Genomic DNA, 20,011 nt, shown 5'->3' with positions numbered 1-20,011 from the left:
AGAACACGCTCTGAAAGAAACAAGAATGTTAAAAATTGAGTTATATTCTTGCACTGGACCGCTTACACTACGAGCTCCTTTAATATGAAGTCCATTTACTGTCTCTCTCTTTTTTTTATTTTTTTAAAGAAACATGAAAGCAGGCTTCATAAAAAAATCTCTATGATATTATGAGATTTCATAAGGCTCTTTTTTTTTTTTTTAATATAAATAAAACATTGAACTCCGTAAAATGTAACTGGAGTCAGAGCAGTTTATAGGAGAATGGAAGATTTTCTGCAATGTGGAGTAAAATTTGGATTCTGGTTATGTCCCTGATTTACAGCACAAAGGTTTTTGGAATATTTATGTTCCTAAATAATTATTTTTCTACATTTATTTATTTTTCTATATTTTCCGTTCCTAATATTTATAATCCTGTAAAATTATTTGCGACAGAACACATTTCCAAAGGCATTTCCAAAGAAACAATTCCCAAAGAAGGAATGATGAATGTGCTACAGACTGATATCACTACAAATATAAATATAAGTAAGAAGAAAAGACGCTTTCTTTTTTTCTTTTGTCTTTACACCTGTGTCGGAATAGACTGATAATAATCAAGAAGCTTCCTCACTGGAGTCGATTATTATTATAACAGGGAATGCATTTAGATATCATAGTAAAAATAGGAGTTTTTAATTATTATTGCTTATAACAAAACATAATTATTTAATATATTACACGTATACTAACATTTTGTTAGATCATAAAATTATTTATTTTACCAAGCGACCTGAAATCTTAAATCGTGCGCCGTATAATAGGTAGAATGTGTGAGTAGGAATAGTGGTGAGGTGTACTGGTACCTGTTCCCATGGACATGAGAAGCGCAGAAGGCATAGCTGTAATGGAGGAGGGTGGGGTCCACCAGTGCATTGTTCTCGGAGAATTCCATCAGGTCCTTCAGGTAACAGAGGTGGCGATGGCAGCCTCTCACACCATACCGAGCACAGTACTCATCCAAAACAAACACCTGGCCTGGGCTGAACCATCCCTGCACATCCAGAAGAAATACAAACTCATAACACAATGTATAAATTTCTAATCTCATGTGAACCATTGGACAAACTTAAATATAAAGTATTTATATTCTATAATCATGAAAATGCTAAGACAAAAAAAAAAAAATAAATAAAAAAGATAAAAGGACTGGCTGGGTTACTCCACATCACTGCTTATGCACTGGCTTTTGTAAGTAGGTGCAGCTTTCACATTAACAGGCTGCAGCTCTGACCTGGATTGTGCCGAAATCCTATTCCTCAGAAATGACCTTTTGAGATACAGAAACTGGAATGTGTATAATTTTACAGGCCTCTTATTTTTCTAACACATCACTGAACACAGCTTAAAAACCCACCCTATCCATTTCCATCATAATAACAAACAAGTGAGACCAAGGTTAAGCACAAACAATTCATTCATATGCAGAAAAGTCAACATAATGCGGGCGGGTGAAGCATGCTGAAAGGCTCCTGTTGCATTCATTAGCTCATTCATCCCTCACATAATAACTAAATTAGGCATGAATCTTACAAAGTTAATTAACATGCCTTCTCTGTAGGAACATTAACAAATTAGCACTTTGAGGGGGCCGCTCGCCTACGACAGTGCTGAAGGCTGGGAGTCATGAGGATGGAGCTGTGGCGCAGAAGCATGCGGGAGACCAGCAGGCTCGACGCGGCCCCCTTTCTGACCTCCCAGCCTGCAAACGAGGATGGAGTGATCATTACTGTTAAAGACAGAGAGATGAGGAGAGCGGTTCAGAAGCCACACAGACTTGACACATACTGAGCATATTTTGACTTGAGTATGTCATTGCATTGCCTTTCTGTCCCTTAGCTCTGCTTTTACCTTTCAACACGTTCTTTTTCAGCATGCAGCTTTCACTTGTCATGTATGAAGCTCTAGTTTATGTTGGTTTATATTACTACCGAAAACAACAAGATTATTAAAGTGTTGGATTCCCATTAACTTATATAGCTTCACTACTCCTTATTTATCTGATGATGCTCTTTATTAATGGGTGACTTTATATCTGTTTACATTTTTGTAATGACATCAATAAAGAAATGTGTCATCCTTGTACACAACTACGTTCTCTCTCTCACTATTGATCTCTTTCTCCCCACTTTGTCACTATGTCTGTCTCTCAGCCTGTCTCTTCCCTGGATCTATTAATATCGCACCACTAAGAGCTGCAGCATAATGGCCTGGTGCCGAGCAGAGTGCCACAAGATGTTCCACCGTGACAAACAGATGGCCTGCTCGTGTCTTGGCTCTGACCGCTCAATTACCACTCGCGATTGACTGAGACGGCATTCGCGTCGTCCTAACGAGCATGGCACAGTCTGGCTCCTACTGCTGCTCATAGTCTGAACGAGTAGGAAAATCTCCTCACGCAGGCACAGAAAGAAACAGGCAATTCACATACAATGGTTTCTGTGAGTGGGGAGTCGGACTGCTTCTACTGTGCACTAAAGCAGCTTAAATTGGGAATAAGAAAATGTGAAATTCCAGGAATATTTGCACATTTAAAAAAAAAGCAGCATTTTCAGTTACCGTGGCATTGACACAATGAATTTTAGGCGTGTGCAAAGACGGATGTTAGATACAGATGCACTAAATCTTCGCGTATTCACTGTGGCTGTGGGTGAGAATTTACTTTTGAATCACCAAAGAAATGAGAAAACCCTTTAGTAATATACCATTGATGTGGTAATCTAATCGGTATGTTTTATAGACAGCTGATGCATGGAGAGTACAAAAGAATAAGAGAAATTTCAAAAAGGAAATGGAAAAGCTGAAATATCATGAGACATTAGTGTATTAGATCAGTCTGAATCTGGCTTACTCCTCTTTAATGCTAAAAGCATGACAACTCACTGGATATTATAACAGTAGGGATGTAAACGGATACAAATACATAGGTGCATTATTCTTTTTTCTTTTTCACTGTATAGCCAGAACAATACTAACACAACCAAGGGGCTTTAAATGACAGAAAGTGATAAATTCCATCACATCAAGCAAGAAAATCGAAACCCTTCAAAACTAGTACTATTTATCTATAAACTGAGTATACTGTGTGCAGAGCTAGTGAAGGTTTTTTTTTCCTTTTTCCTTAATTAATTTTATTTATGACATTCTCCAAATAATTACGCTTAATCAGTGGAAAACAAACATGCATACAGTATATACCTCACCTACAAAAGGCTACATATTTACACAACAATAAAAAACCAGTCAAATATCAGTGGCTTCTATTTTATGATCAACGTTTTTCCAGAGTTGTGTCCAATGAGCAGCTATATTTTAAATGCTTCATGGACTGAAGTGATCGCAGCCTTAGTTCATTTTAACGCTGATCTCAGTAGGGGAAAAAAAAAAAAAAAAAAAAAAAAAAAAGAGACAACCACTTATGTCAAAAAAGTTAATTATTTTTACACAAACATTAAAATATTACACTGCAGGAAAAAAATACTATAAAGGCTGAATAGCTGGGAATATGAAAATAAAAATGTTTTGCAAAATGCTTATAGCACACCAGGCATTTAAGCCTTCTTCTAAAATATTTATTTAAAAAAGCCTGGATAGCCATGGTAATCATCAGCCTTAAGTTGGCTGTTCTGTCTCTTATATTCAAGGCCTTCAGCTGACAAGACCTCAGTCTGAGGCAGACATTTCTCATTAATAAAGGTATAATTTCAGAACAGATGCATGTTTGTGAGGTGATGCGAGTGCGTGTGTGTTATGGGGAGTAAGGGTGATTAGGGGTGGAGAGTGAAGTGGATATGTGCAATTACATTAGGGCTGAACATGACTGGCTTCTACTGCTCCTCATTTGCTGTTATACTCACTGGCATCTGGTGTCATACCTTCACCATAGGAAGGGGGCGGGCAGGCTTTTTTGTATTCACACACACATTGACTACCTTAAAGCCTGTCAACTCATTTTCATAATTAGCTTCTGTTGTCTATAGCTTCTGCAGTGAACTTACCAATGCTTGCAGAAGAAAGAAGTGTTTTTTCTATCCTTATTTTTACTGAATGATTTGATTTGGGTGAGACTATATTTAGTAAAGGTGATAGTACCGAAGTACCTGTCAGAACTAGCCATCTGCTTATGTAAGCTCCCCTTTTACACCAACTACAGAATCTACAGTGGAGGCCAAAAGTAACAATTACCTAAGCTGAAGATATACAATCTCGGTTTTTCCACAACTCCACACATTTCATGTTATTCCATACATTTCTTTTGGCAAGACAATTAAATCATCTACTTTGTTCACATCAGAGGTCATTAACAAGCTGACTGTCACTTTAATAAACAGTTTGAAAGATTCCAGAAATTGATTAATTGACTTAGAAGCTTCTGATTGGCCAAATAGCATAATTAGGAGTTAATGGAAGTGCACCTGTGGCTGTAAAATGGCCTAAAGTTAGAGATGGTGCCTTTTTGCCCTTAAAACCATGGGATTATCCAAGCAACTCAGCCAGGATCTGAGAAAAAAACCCTATGGACCTCCACAAGTCTGGTTCATCCTTAGGAGCAAGTTCCATACAACAGAAGGTACCATGAACATCTGTACACACAATTGTATGCAAATATAAAAATCTTGGGACTACAAAGACACTGCTTCCTTCAGGAAAGAGGCACAAATAAACTCACAATAATTCAAATAACACCATCTAACTGTCAAGCATGGGGGGTGCAGCATCATGCTGTGGGTGTGTTCGTAGATGCATAGATCTTTAGTATAAGATTTTTTATTCACCTGTTGCCAATTGCTTTAAAAGTGCTATCTCCCACACACACACACTTTCTCTCTCTCTCTAAGGTGCCTCAGAGAACTCGTATTGCTACAGTGACTAAAATGCAAAAAAAAAAAAAAAAAAAAGTGTATGTGAACTCATTTAGTACAGCAGCACCTCGTACTGATTTTCCTCAAAGACATATTTATTGCTTAGCAACTCTATTACAATGTATGTGTGTGACTTTCCAAATGAAGTTCAACAGGTGTACTAGGAGTGACTATACTACTCTTGTGAATATCAGATTTTATGGTCTCTCTTTTATAATTATTGGAGATATTTATTCCACTCACAGAACAAATGTTTTGAATCGTCAATAGATTCAAGTTTACACTGTTTATAAGCCTGTTTATTATACTTTTTTATTGAGCTTCGGATTAAACCCAATGGAAAAAAAAAAATCACAAATTTAAAAACAATTAAATAAATCACAAACCCCCAGATGTGCTTTACCTCTTTATAAATGTCAGAGAATCATGGTTCTATAATAAAAAATTCTGAAAAACACTTAATTTAAATAAGCAATATCACATCAGCAAGTGCGCTATTGTACTGAATATCTGTAGAGCTGTGATTGGGCCGTAGGCACGAGGCCACAAGTAATCACAGTCGTGCTGATATTCAGTACAACATGCTCATGTGACATCACTTTTCTACAACAATTCTAGAAACACAATATTAATATTGAGTAACTGAGACGTCAGACAAAATATGGCCAAATATTTCTGGCAATATTGCTCAGTCAGTGAAGATAGTACCTAAAAGAAGCTCCAGTTGGATGGCGTGACACACACTAATGGACAACCTGTAGTAACAGTTTCAATGTAATAACCTGCTAGAATTGGAATTTTACATAGCAAACACAGACAGGCAGAGTGATACACACAGTGAAATGAAATTGAACACACTCTACCAATCGAATTAGTGGATCGGGACTTACTGTTGTATAAAAGTTATCGTACAACAACACTGTTGTATTTTGTTTTTATCTGACTGGTCAGGTGTTGATTAATTGTCTATAAGAGCAGTGTCAGCTACAAGACAAATTACAGGATGATATTAATGCGCTCATTCTAATATTACCTTTTAAATAGCAGCAGTTAATTCACAGACTTAATGGTGGCAGAGTAATAACTGATTATGACTGAGGTGAAAATTATCACTGATAAGATCCAAAAGTTATTAGGACCATGGCTCTTGATCATGCACTCTAAAAAAATTTTTTTAAAAAAATGCTGGGTTATTTTTTTTTCTACCCAAATGCTGGGTTGAGCCTTTTGGGTCATTTAATTTGGTTATTTTCTCAGTCTTGGGCAGTTTTGGGGTAGCTGTGTAACCCAACCTCTGTATTAGTGGCTGGGTCATTTTCACTGAGAGTTGAATCAATGCACCCCTTCCCCACTCTGACGCGTCAGCCCAGCTCCTTGGGTCAAATCAACTCAGCATGGACTGTTTGAATTCGCCTCAATCTGGCAATCCTGTTATTAACTGTCTGTCCTCTGTTCCTCCCCAGAGAATGGGGTAGCATTATTCCTAACCCACAAGAGCCCTATTAGCATTTGCTGCAGTTTCCCTTTTTGAACACTAGGTACAATAAATCTTCAGAAGCTAATGCTGCATTTTAGGCGAAAGAACACAGAAAACTCCATCAACTTGCGATTTCAACTCATCGACATGGGGTACTCGTCTCGATTACCAGTTCCGACCCCGTTTAAGAAGTGACATCAAATCAACATGGCCTGTGAACAGTATAAAGTCCCCATTCTCTCATTTTAAATGAGTTTATAGCATTAATAATGTTAGACCAGTTAATATACACACTCAGGACTAAATCTTTAACACTGACCATACTAATCCCTGTTTTGAGAATGTAATTGTCAGAATTAGATTATAACAGTTATATCAGTTATTACTAACAATAGCTGGCCAGCTTGTTGCCAAGTTACTCACTATTGTCTGCTGTTGTTGTATGAGGTTTGAAGTTCAATACAGTAGAACGGAACCACCAGCCATTCAGGCCTGTAACTCTAAGTGTGCAGTTACTTTGACAGAGCAAAAAAAAAGAAAAAAGACATGTTTCATGGAGGCACCCATATATGTTTATTCTGTTCAATCCTGCCAACTAAAGTTTCCACAATACGAACTGATGGACAAGTTCCCAAAACCTAAGATGGTCAGTTCGCATCTGTAACCTAAGCGAGGATAGTAACAACCAGCAGTGGATATTTAAGCAGTAAAATATGTCCATATATAAATCAAATGAGCAGGTCCTTTTCAACAATGGATAGTGATCTGGCAGACCTTGTAAACATGTCTTGACAGTGATGATTATATCTTCATCAGACATGGTGTTTATAAGCACAGAGTGTAACAACAAATGATCTGTCAATGCTAAGAGCACTAAATTTCATTGTAATTTGAGGCTTGTCCTGTGATTTGAATGTTGAAACTGTTTCAGAATTGAAATGGTAGCTCTCAAAGTTTTGATTTGTAATTCATGGTACTGCAGGGGTCAACCTTTTCTAAATAAGTAAATAAGCAGATCTGATATTTTTTTGGGAGGCATGTTGGCAAAGGAGGTAGGAGCTTGAGTGTGGAGTCTGTGTGGAGTTTCTGAGCGTTTTCTCCCTGTGTGGGTTTCCTCAGAGTTCTCCAGTTTCCTCCCACCTCCCAAAAACAAACCAGTAGGTGGAATGTAAAGCGGTTATTAAAAATGAATGAATGATATTCAATTAAAACCCAAGAAATTGTAGATAATTTTCCTTGGCAGGTACTCATGGGCTACGTTTCTTACCAATGAGCATCACTGTTGTGTATTTTAAGAAAGTGGCTGTTTCTAGTAGTGGTATACAATGATTTGATATTCAGAACACTGAGATCTCACTGAAGCTGAATGGTTGCTTAAACAGAAGCTGTCCTTACTTTTGCCTTACTATACGTTATTGCCTTACTGTACATCTTATTATTACAGTACATATAGTACAATATGAGTTATATGATAAAAACACACAGACACGCGTGCGCATGCGCGCACACACATACACACACACATACAGAAGTCCTTCTCCCAGGAATCATGGGGATAGCACCACATTCATGTGGCTTTTGTGGCTCTGTCATTTTAACAGGGCATTTTGCCGTCCACTGAAGTTCGAACAAAAGCCTTGGCACACTCACAAAGAGCTGAGCACAGACTTAGTCTGAGAGCAGGTATAATAAGGAGGACAAAAGCAGAAGCTGGTCACATCTTTTCGTAGAATATAAGAAATACAATTTGCTAGAAGAGTCAGATTTCTCATGTAAATCCAGATATTTCCAGACATAAAACACCAACATTCTTCCATTCCTAAATGACATTTCCCCCACCTCACTTGCAGTGTTTACTGACAAGCAAACAGGACTATTTGCAGGTCTCTATCATTCCCATCTGGTTTCTCATACATATAAGCATTGGAAGTCACAGCACGGTTCTTTTCTTCACCCTGCCGAGGAGTGCGGAGCAGCACGATGGGTTTCCTTTTTGTGGTGTATTGATTGGAACCGTTTATACTCCTCTTGAGCGTGAGCTCTCACTTAGCCTGGAGGGCCACATCCCTCCCCTGTGGACATTTAAACTCCCCCCAACACACACACACACACACACACACACACACACACATCCAAACAGAGCCACATATACACATACACACAATCTGATAAAGTGCATTACATACAGTTTGAGCTCTAGAACCCTGCTGTTTGGTATCTTTGGCATCAGTGATGTGAAAATGAAAATACAGCAATCTAATATCAGTTTCTTTGAGAGGTCTTTTCAGTATGTACTACTTCTGATTGACTCTCCTCCATTCTCTTCCGTTCCCTTTGAAAATCACTGAAACAGCGCAATATAAAAAGACCTAGACCTCTACATTATGCTGTAAAGAAAAATAAACTAATTTCATCAATATAATTTAAGCTTGACGCACTTCTCATAGGGTTTTGTGTACTACACAGTTCCCACTCGTGCTCACATCCAAACACAAACACAGATAGTTTGAGCTCACCAGGCAGGAGAAGGAATCGTTCATGCGGTGGAGGAGTGTGTGTTTCTGCAGCATTTGGAACAGGCTGGTGTGATCGAAGCTGCAGGGAACAGCAGAGATGAGCTCCTCGACTCCTGCCCTCTCCAAACCTGAGCCACAAACACACTCATTTCAGCCTGTACAATAACCAATAACTTGACAAACCTCGCATTTACAATGTAGTTTGAATTGGCGAATAGAATGCAACTATAAATATAAAATGCATACCATATTACATAATTTCAGAACACATATGTTAATTAAAGGGTAGTGAGTAACAGCATCATGCTTTCTCAATCGCTAATAAGTGCATTTTACAACTGGTCTATATGGGCAGGAGCTAAAACCGAGCTCACACTTTAGAATGCTCTGTAAAGAACACAAATCTGTCTTTGGTTGCATTGGCATCACTATCTTCCTTTATTTGCATGTCACTTCTTTTGGCCAAAGCTACTCTGTGACAGCCAGTTTTCCTGCTTCACCAGTAAACATTTGACACTTACAGCCCTCCTCAAACAAGTGGGGCCTATCATCTGACAGCAGTTCCCTATATGAGCACACTGATTTTTAGTTTCTACAATTCAGCTGATAAAAAGATTCACACATAAATAAAGAATCTTTCAGCTGAGTGAACTATGACTGTAATTCGCTTTCAAAGCCAGAAGCATGCAATCAATTTTCACCACTTTTTGAATATTTTTCAGCCATTCAAATGCAAGTTTAAATGTAGCACCAGTAAAAGAACAAAACGGCCTGAACTGCATGGTCACAGCAGCTTAGAAACGAATCTCAGATACAGTTGGCCTGAAACTCAACCTTGAATAAGGCATTATACCTTTGTGAAGGTTTGATAAACATGTGCATTTGTGTGAGAGATTACCATCTGTCTCCACGCATCTCAATTTGCACTCACTTTTCATAAATAAAGAACAAGCAGATGACAAGCGCATCATGGCGAAGAAAGAAAATGACACACATGGGCGATGGTGAAGGGTTTGGGGTCAGGGCAGACTACGTGCGTGTGTGTGTGCAAGGCTGTGGGAGGTTTTTTTTTTTTAAGGGGGGGGCACTAAAAGTGTGCCCAAGTTCATTTCCATTCCTTTCATTGCATTTGTCACATACATCCTGAAAACCGGCTAATGGGGGACCCATCAAAAGCCTAACACTTGCTGCCGGCAGTCTAAGAGTGTGCATATGTGGAGTGAGGTCTTCGCTCAACAACACCCACAAAAGACCAAGGCTTTTGAGACACATCTTCAGACGCCTGTATGGCCAGCGGCACCCTCGTGAGCCGGGCATTAGTGATCGCTTTTATTAACGCTGCCATTTTTGGCATGCCGATGACTTTGTGGATGCTTGTATGGACAGAGAAAAGCGCTGTGTGTGTGCCCAGGAGCGCTGTGGGCATCTGTTAGTCCCCCCCGAACGTAACAACGGTAGACACGAAGTGCAATTCCCCAATTGACTCTCAAACACTTGTGTCCTGGCCCAGAACAGGGCCCGCCTCTCCATTGTCCCACTCGCTTTAATTCCGATATAGGTCATATTACAGTCATTACTACAGGAACATCAACTACTTAATGTCGTTTGGCGGAAAATGGGGACAGGGACGATTGTTGGACAGGGGGCAGAAAGAAAACAAGGATGAGATTAAAGAATGGAGACAAAAGAAGATTCAATGCAGTAATAGAGAAGAGGGAAGCTTCATATTGATCTGCGAGGCGCGAGCCTGACAGATTCAGTTCGACTGAAGAATCATATTGATCTGTGTCAACCTTAACTTACAGCTATTATCTGTAGACTACGGGAGGAGGAGGAGGACGGGGGCCGTCGTCTCTAATCAGAGCTGAAGAGCTGAGGCATGATGCCCAGTACAGCAGAAAGAGACCAGCTCACGTTTCTGGCTTCATGGCAGCAGTCACATCCATGTGACGTGAACCACCAAGCTGGACATGAGCTTCATGACAGATATTAACACAACGCTGGACCAAAATCACAGGTACAGCCCCGCCAGTCACTTCAGTCAGAGCAGCCTGAGTTTGACAGACAGATGTGGACAGACAGGACGGCTGCACTCTATTGGGATAATATGGCCTATATGAACACGTACACACACGCACATTGTGAAATGTAATCCTAAGCTCTGTGGCTCATCTGTGCCGTGAGATGAGAGGTCTACACTGGTCACCTAAGAGACTAAAGCAAATGGACAGCACTGACAGTGATGGAGGGCTTCAGACACATCAGTAACCCAGGTGTATAATGCTGATAAAAAAAGAATAAAAAAGAAAAAAAAACTCAGGCAGTGAACTTCAGGAAATAGCTTCCTTATCTGTCATCATATTTCAACATTTATAGAGGTCTATTTAAAAAGCCTACTAGATGAGTGTGTAAAGTGGGTTTTAATTTAAACAGAAAAATTCTGCGTATAAGCAACAAGTATACCACTTCTGTGTTAAGAATACCAATGCATCACCCTTCTTTTAAAACTTTTATATCTGATTTTTCAGATTTATCCTTCTCTACACAAACTCAATCAGTGAAAGCTGAGAACAGCACTACACTGTCCTTCTGTACAACCATGTTCAAATTCATGTGACTTTGTGATTAAAAAAGAAAGAAAAACTCTTTGGCTTGCATAAAATGATAAAAATTATTGTAGAAGGAAAAAAAATATTGTATGAGTTCCAGCATGATGTGAGAAACAAGGAGGAGGAGGGCCTTGAAGATTTGAGAATTATTTGGAAGTGGAGTGCTTGTCCTCACATGCCTGAAAAGTCAGTGTAAGTCACAAAGTGCCGTATTTTATTTTGACAACTGTCCAAAATTTCAGACAACATTGGATGCAGTGGAGGTCTCTGCTCATTATGATGACAAAACTAAAAGGAAGGTCAAATAAGGTGAAGGCAAAATTCTGACCAGGACTTAGTTATGAAAAGGACCCTTCTGGTCTGTTCATGCCAAATAAAAAGTTAAAAACAGGGTTCTCTAGTTATCAGGGCTGTGGGGCAAACTATAGCAGTGTTGGGAAAATGTATTTAATTCACTGATTGGCAGTGTTTGATAGTTTCTAATCTCACACATCACTGAAAAATCCTCACATCAGCTAAAAGAAAGAAGGGCTTTTAGCATGTATACAAGCTATAGTAATATGTATAAGGAATTAGAGAGTAAATGTGAACGGCTAGCATTATGAAATAAATGTCACACATATTAGAGAGGACATAACCTACTGAGTAATGAAGCAGGGGCATCTTTCTGTATATTCCCCCCTCTGCAGTTGTGCTGCCGATTCTGGGCAGGAGGTACAGGTTTGTAGGACTGGCCTGTGGCGCGGTACATCGCCTGCACCCACAGCGTTCGGTCCTGTTCATCATTTGTCGCAAATACCACCAAATCCCCCTCCTTGACTGCACTAAAAAAGACTTGGCCTCCCTGAAGACCTAGAAAAGACATTTGCTCATTAGGAGAGAAGGAATCCTGGTCAACACCTTCAAAAAGCTGATAAGCCACACATGGTTTATACTCAAGGAAAAAGTAATAATGTATTCAAAAGACAAATACAGAAGTATAGCCTTGCTCAATTGAAAAGTCTTTCTTCCAAACGAAGGACAAACATTGCCTAACGAGCACTCAAGATTTTGCAGAAACTATACTTCAACCACGTCTTGGCTGTTGAGGGTCTGTAACATGACTGTAGTTTTTTAATTATTCTTGTCCTCGCCAAACTTCCCGTTCAATCAGACATGAATGGAACTATACTGTCTTTCTCTACACCCACCCGGGAACTGATGTGCCTTCTTTTGTAAAAAGCATGAGCTTAAAATGTCAAGTAACAAAAAAGATTGTCGACCGGCCCCGAAACAGACAGGAAGGAAATAATTTACCTTGTACTTGATGTTCACACTGAATTTTAGTAATACATGCCACAAAGTTACTGCACACACTGGCAAGATCAACATGTCACGTTAGCTTTATCATCATGGGCAGTGTACAATATGCAGTTAAATTCTTACTTGCATGTTCTCCTGCATTAGCAACACGACAAAGACAAACATTCATTATCTACATAGTTCACATAGTTTAAGACAATTACTCATTGAATGGTGAGTATCCCAGAATATGTTAATTGCACAGTTATAGAGTTCCAGACTGTATTGGTGTTGTGGTTAAAGTTGTGGTGTTGTGGTGAGTGTGTACATCAGCAAAGCGTATGTGCTACAAAGTGCACAGTGACAAAAATGATACCTAATGCTAGAAATGTTACAAATGTGTTATTCAGTTATTTGTATATAGTTTGTATAGTACTTACAGTATGAATATATTAGTATATAATTGTATACACCCACACACACACACACAGAGAGCCAGGCCCATAAGTATTTGGACAGACAAGTTTTTTTTTTTTAAACAATTGTCCCTCTGTAAACCCCGACAATGAATTTAAAATGAAGCGCTCAAGATGTGATTGAAGTGTAGACTTCAACAAAAAAGTTTAACAAAATAAATTAACGGTTTAGGAATTACGCCCTTTTGTTAAATAGTCCCTCAATTTTCACAGGCTCAAAAATAATTAAACAATTGACTGATAGGCATTTTCCTCGTTATTTCATGACAATTTAAGGAGATAAAAGGTCTGGAGTTGATTCCAAGCTCTGACTTTGCATTTGGTAGCTGTGCATAGGGACTCTCAACATGTGGTCCAATGAGGTGTCGATGCAAGAGAACGGGGCCATCATTAGGCTGAAACCCCCCCAGACCTATCAGAGAGATAGCAGAAACTTTTAAGAGTGGCCAACTTAACAATCGTTCTTAAATAGAAGGAACGCACGGGTGAGCTCAGCAACACCAAAAGGCCTGGAAGACCACGGGAGACAACTGAAGTGAATGATAGTAGAATGATTTCCTTGCTGAAGAAAAACTCCTTCACACCATCTAGCCAAGTCAAGAACACTCTGGAGGAGGCAGGCCTATCATTGTCAAAGTTTACAATCAAGAGGCACCTTCATGAATGTAAATACAGATGGTTTACCTCAAGTTGCAAACCACTGGTAACACACAAGAACAGAAAATCCAGATTAGACCTTGCTAGAAAACATCTAAAAAGAAGCCTGCCCAGTTCTGGAACAAGTGGTTAAGCCACTGGACTTCTAATCAGAAGGCTGTGAGTTCAAATCTCAGTACCACCAAGCCATTGCTGGGCCCTTGAGAAAGGTCCTTAACTCCCAACTGCTCAGTTCTATAAATTAGATAAATGTAAGTCAGTCTAGATAAGGGCGTTTGAAAATGCCATTAAAAAAAAAGAATAAATCTTTGGATAGTTGAAACCAAGATTAATTTGTACCAGAATGATGGGAAGAGAAGAGTTTGGAGAAAGAAACTTATGATCCAAAGCACACCACATCATCTGTCAAACATGATGGAGGGGGTGTTATGGCATGGGCATGCATGGCTGCCAATGGAACTGGGTTTATTGATGATGTGACAGCTGACAGAAGTAACAGGATGAATTCTTAAGTGTATAGAGCTATACGTTCTTCTCAGATTCAGTCAAATGCTGCAAAACTGATAGGATGCCGCTTCATAGTACAGATGCATAATGACCTAAAATATACAGTGAAAGCAACCCAAGAGCTTCTTAGGTCAAAGAAATGGAATGTCCTTAAATGGCCGAGTCAGTCACCTGACTGCAGTAAAGGCCTGGCAAAGCATCTCAAGGGAGGAAATTCAGCATTTGGTGATGTCCATGGAATCCAGACTTCAGCCAGTCATTGAGTCAATGCAAAGGATTTGCAGCCAAGTATTAAAAAAAATAATCCTAATATTTATAATTATGTTAGTTTGTCCAATTGTTTTTGAGCATGTGAAACTGGCCCTGAAGCTGTAATTCCTACATGGTTCATGCAATATTATTGTTAAACCCCTTGAATTAAGCTGCAAGTCTACACATGAATCACATCTTGATTACGTCATTCTAAATCCATTGTGGTGGTGACAGAGGTAAAACTATGAAAATTATGTCACTGTCCAAATACCTACTGTACAAAAATATGTAAAGTGTCAGTGTGCAAAGTGACAGTATTACCTTATATTACCTATAGTTTACTAATAAGTATTAGCTTATTAACTCCCTCTATGACAATGAGCAAAAAAACCCACATTTCCTCAATTCATTGCTCCCATAACAAAAACTAGCAATAGAAACCGAGTTTTCATTAATGTTATGTGTCTCATCAGTGGAGAGGAGAAATCCTTCATTCCGATCGTACGAAGGTGCTCGACAAAACGATCAGACAGACACCTGTCAGTTTCTCCTCTTGGTGTGTCGTTTTGTCGAGCACATTTGTCCAAAATGTAGTTTCTCTAAAAAAATGCGCGCACTTCGCTTAACATTTTCACAGCAATGCTGTATTTAACATTTTTGATAAATACCGGATACTGGAAGTTAGCCAAAAAAAAAAAAAAAAGCTGCAATACTCCAAGCATAAAAAAGGGTGGCACATAGACATCCAGAACAGTAAAATCCTCCAAACTCTGATGTTACACAGGCTGATTTAATTCAACTTTAATTAGAACTAGCCACTGTAATTAGAATGAGTACTTATTTACAGACTCATAATAGTGAACATGGAAGCAATCAGAGTTTATACTCAATACTGGGAAATTTAGAGAGAAGAGAAATACAAGCTCACCAGGCTGTGGATCAGAATAATCTACTGTATATCCATCCAGCTGCATGAGCTCATGTGGCTCTGATTTTTTCTCTCTGTAGCTGCACATGGCGAATGTGTACTGGCTGACCTGAAATAGGCAGCAACATTTATTGGCACAGTTATCTAATTTAAAATCGGATAAAGATTACATTTTCAAATAGGTTTTGGAAAGTACATATTGCAACTGTGATGATGTCTTTACTGCCTGTTGGAGATGATGTGCTGAATAAAAACATTTGAATCAGACAGCTATCATACAAACACTTTCACTCACTTTATCAGCACTTACCTGAACAAGAACAAAATATCGCCTCTTCCATCGTTTCCACACTCTCTGTCCTAATGCATAGAGGTACCTTGAGAAGAAAAAGAAAAAAACTACATACACTACCCATCAAAAGTTTAGCCACACTCATTATTTTTTATAAATATAAAATATTTTTATATATATATATATATATATATATATATATATATATATATATATATATATATATATATATATATATATATAAAATATTCCTCCAGGGGAATTATGTTGTGATAAAAAAATCCAAAATAAATCAACATAATTTAGTATTTTAGCATCTTCAACGTAGACGCCCTTTTTGAATAGAATTTCCAGAAATATGAATTCTTGGTATTTTCTCAACCGATTTCTTCAGGAATTTCCCTAAGATGCTTTTTAAACAGTATTAAAGGAGTTCCCACCTATGCTGGACTCTTATTGGCTGCTTTTTGGAATATTTTGCTCCGAGTCATCCGTTTAAAAAAAAAATAATTTTTTTTTGTAAATAAATTGCTTTGTAAGTAAAATGTTTTCTAATGAAAGAAATGAATATGTTGGCACGATTATATTATTGTCTATAAAACCAATTTCAAACATTTAATCATACACCTTCAGATCAAAAGTTTTTAAGATCATGAGAAACATTTCAGTCAAGTGTCTCCAAACTTTTAACTGGCAGCATATATACTTAAACTTTGAAATGTTTTAACTTAAAACATACAACATATATTCACTCAATCAACGTTCAGATATCTTAAAGGCTTTAGTGAAAAGCAAGAACTTCATAGCAAAAAATGCCTTCTAAAGGACACTTGAGGTTGGAGAAGGAAAGAATGTCCAGTGGATAAAAGAAAAATCATCCACTTGTAAAAATGATTTTCAGTTCACCCTCTGACACCTTGTATACACCCATGGCCCTGTTGAGCTGCAATCACTACAGAGCTATGATGACTGAGAAATCCGTCTGCACCCATACCTGCTATTGCAATTCACTTAATTCTGACCTGAAGACAAACCTGTTTTTATAAAAGACAAAATGAAGCCAAATTCAAGGCATAGCTTTATAGAAAGAGAAAAAAAAACCCAAGAAAGCAGAGTTGTTGAATTTAAACCAAAAACATGATTTAACATCTGTTATGGAACATGAAGTCTAATTAGAGCAAGCAGAATGGACTAAAGCCTTGTACTTTGTGGTTCACACCTGTAAAAGACAAACAAGTAACTATTATTTAAATAGTGGTGGATGCTCTCATATGTAGTAAATATCAACAGTATTTGTTAAGCTATGCCAAACTACTATGAAGTGGGTTAGGGTGGCAAACCAATATGCAAACAAAAGCACATCCACATTCTTCTGTGTGGAAAAAGTATCAAGCAGAAGTCAAGGTACAAGGCTAACCAATTTACATGCCTTCAGCGCCCTCAAGTGGACAGTCCATGTCACCACAGCTGATCAGTATGTAAGAAATCCTGTACGATTTATTTACTGAACTGTTTACTGAAGGAGTGCCTTTAAAAAAAGCAAACAAACAAAAAAACAAAAAAACACAAAAAAAATTAAGGCAAAATCTCTCTCATCTCAATCAATCAAGGCTGTAATTATCACAATTATCATCATATCAGTTTACGTAAACAATGTGTTAAAATATGGGTAAAAATATTTTTAAAGAATAAATATAATGGTCTTGTAAGGTCTTAGGAGTTACTGGCTAGTAACAATTCTCAAGCAGTCATGCCTCTACATTCCATTAAAGATAAGGTTCCAGAGATAAAGTCCTGATCTATGTGCTCTCTCCTCTTTATTGACAGATAACACAACAGTTTTACAGAGCTATTAGAAAGAAATGAGTGGAGGAAGAGAAACACAAAGTGAGTGAGCCCGAGAGAATGATGGAGGGAGAGAAACAGACAGACAGACAAACAAACAAAAGCGAGAGAAGCCTGAAGCTGGCAACTCTCCCGTTCTGAACTGTGGAGGGGTAGTGCTGCCAAACTCAATAGTTCTTCAGTCTCTCCACTGCTCAACAGATGGCTGCTTTTAATGGGGGGCATTCAACCTGAAAATCCCCTTTCAATGCATCTCCTTTTTTCCCTTTATGTAAGTCCTCAGGTGTGTGCTCGCATGTGTGCAAGTTAGCATTTAGTGACCTAGAGTAAAGCTGTCAGTCTGGCTGGTTCATATCTAAAATGATATAGTGGCAGCAAAAGTAAAAAAAAGTCAATCATTTATGTAGATCTCAAGTCTCCTGAAGGACCTGAAATGGCATCAGAAGCAATCTGGCTTTTTTGAGCTATTACATAAAGGGGAAAAAAAACCCATCTAGCACGAGTCAAGTGCAGCTGTAGAGTTTTTGCACAAACTGCCCAGCAGCAGGCAGCCTTTTCATGTGCTTTATGAGTGTGTCACAAGTTCAGGGAAACAGGTAACAGATCAATGTCTGTTCTATTGGTTTCACTACTTACAGCAAAAACAAGTTTTTTACATATATTAATGGCTTCCTGTGCAATCACAAATTTCTATCACAGCAGAAATTTTTAGAGTGTCAAAAAAAAAAATAAATCAAGCAGTCAAAAAACCAATATCATACATTAATAATTGAAATGTCCACCTTAAACCAATACATACAATCCATATATTTAAGTAGAACTTAATGAAATATGTCAGCATATAGTCTGAAAACAAATCGTGTGTGAGTATGTATGCTCTGGGTATAAACGTGAATCTTCTCCAGAAGTGAAGGTCCAAGATGGCTTTAAAACCACTTGTGGGGTCAGATATAAAAAGGTAATGACAGACTGAAGAGGCTTCTGCTAATTAGCACAGGTCTCTCAGGGAGCAGCTCTATAGTGAGAGCCTGCTGGAGCGCCTCCATAATTAACAGGCTGATGGAAAAGGCCTGTCTGTCTCACCCTTTACAATAGCCCTGCTTTATGGTGGCTATGGGAACTGCCTTCATCTGCACCCATGACTATTTATTAGCAGTTTAGTCAATAGCACTATAAATAAGTGAATGTTGATCAACATGATACATTTTGAAGTTAGCGATTGTTTAACTAACAGTAATATGATAACTCACTTCAGTGATTGAACCATTTAGTGCAGTTTAGTGATGCTTGACCTCTATATGGCAACATCAGTCTTTACCTCAGTGTTGCATTTCCAAGTATTCCATACAATGAAGTAGTTTTTAAGGAACCCTCTACAAATAAACAAACAGCTCCTCAACAAACAGGACCAAATGTAGTGTCAGTTATATCTCTTTTGCTCAATTTATCCCTCACATGGTTTTTCAAAAGTAACAGATAAAGAAATAAAATAAAGAAAAACATAAAATAAGCGACCATACTGCTCAGCCATAACTATAAACCATGTTATGATGTGTTGGAAGCAGGAAAAATGGGAAAGCATACGGATCTGAGCGACTTTGACATGGACCAAATAGTGATGTCTAGACTGGGTCTTGTGGGGTGTTCCTGGTATGAAGTGGTTAGTACCTACCAAAAGTTGTCCAACGAAGGACAACCAGTCAACCAGCCACAGGAGCATGGGCACCCAAGGCTCACTGATGCGTGTGGGGAGTGAAGGACAGCTCATCGGGTCTGATCCCACAGAAGAGCTACTGTAGCACAAATTGCTGAAAAAGTAAATGCTGGCTATGATAGAAAGGTGTCAGAACACAGTGCATCGTAGCTTGCTGCGTATGTGGCTGCGTAACAGCAGACCCATTATAGAGTGCTGACCCATGTCCACCTGCGAAAGTACCTACAATGGGAACGTAAGCATCAGAACTGGACCACGGAGCAACGGAAGATGGTGGCCTGGTCTGATGAATTTTTCTTTTACATCATGTGGACGGCCGGGTGCGTGTGTGCCACTTTCATGGGGAAGTGATGGCACCAGGATGCACTATAGGAAGAAGGCAAGCTAGTGGAGGCAGTGTGATGCTCTGGGCAATGTTCTGCTGGGAAACCTTGGGTCCTAGCATTCATGTGGATGTTATTTTGACACGTACCACCTAACAAAACACTGTTGCAGACCAAGTATACCCCTTCATGGCAACGGTAGTCATTAATGGCAGTGGCATCTTTCAGCA

General features: G+C 38.6%; 1 protein-coding gene across 4 annotated transcripts in view; it reads right to left on the bottom strand.

Annotated features, from left to right (window-relative positions):
- cadps2 (Ca++-dependent secretion activator 2) overlaps nt 1-20,011 on the bottom strand; it is a 138,472-nt gene that overhangs the window by 45,069 nt on the left and 73,392 nt on the right. For all 4 annotated transcript variants that reach the window (XM_017485062.3, XM_017485067.3, XM_053685932.1 and 1 more), the window contains exons 9-13: nt 15,918-15,984; nt 15,608-15,716; nt 12,149-12,358; nt 8,898-9,025; nt 849-1,036 (exon numbers count right to left, since the gene is read on the bottom strand). In XM_017485062.3, coding sequence (XP_017340551.1) covers nt 849-1,036; nt 8,898-9,025; nt 12,149-12,358; nt 15,608-15,716; nt 15,918-15,984 — 702 coding nt within the window. The remainder of the gene's footprint in view (nt 1-848; nt 1,037-8,897; nt 9,026-12,148; nt 12,359-15,607; nt 15,717-15,917; nt 15,985-20,011) is intronic.

This window comes from Ictalurus punctatus, chromosome 14, assembly GCF_001660625.3.
Source record: "Ictalurus punctatus breed USDA103 chromosome 14, Coco_2.0, whole genome shotgun sequence".
Classification (NCBI taxonomy): domain Eukaryota; kingdom Metazoa; phylum Chordata; class Actinopteri; order Siluriformes; family Ictaluridae; genus Ictalurus; species Ictalurus punctatus.
The sequence above is the reverse complement of the archived record's forward strand: the minus strand, read 5'-3'. Positions and strand labels throughout refer to the sequence as shown.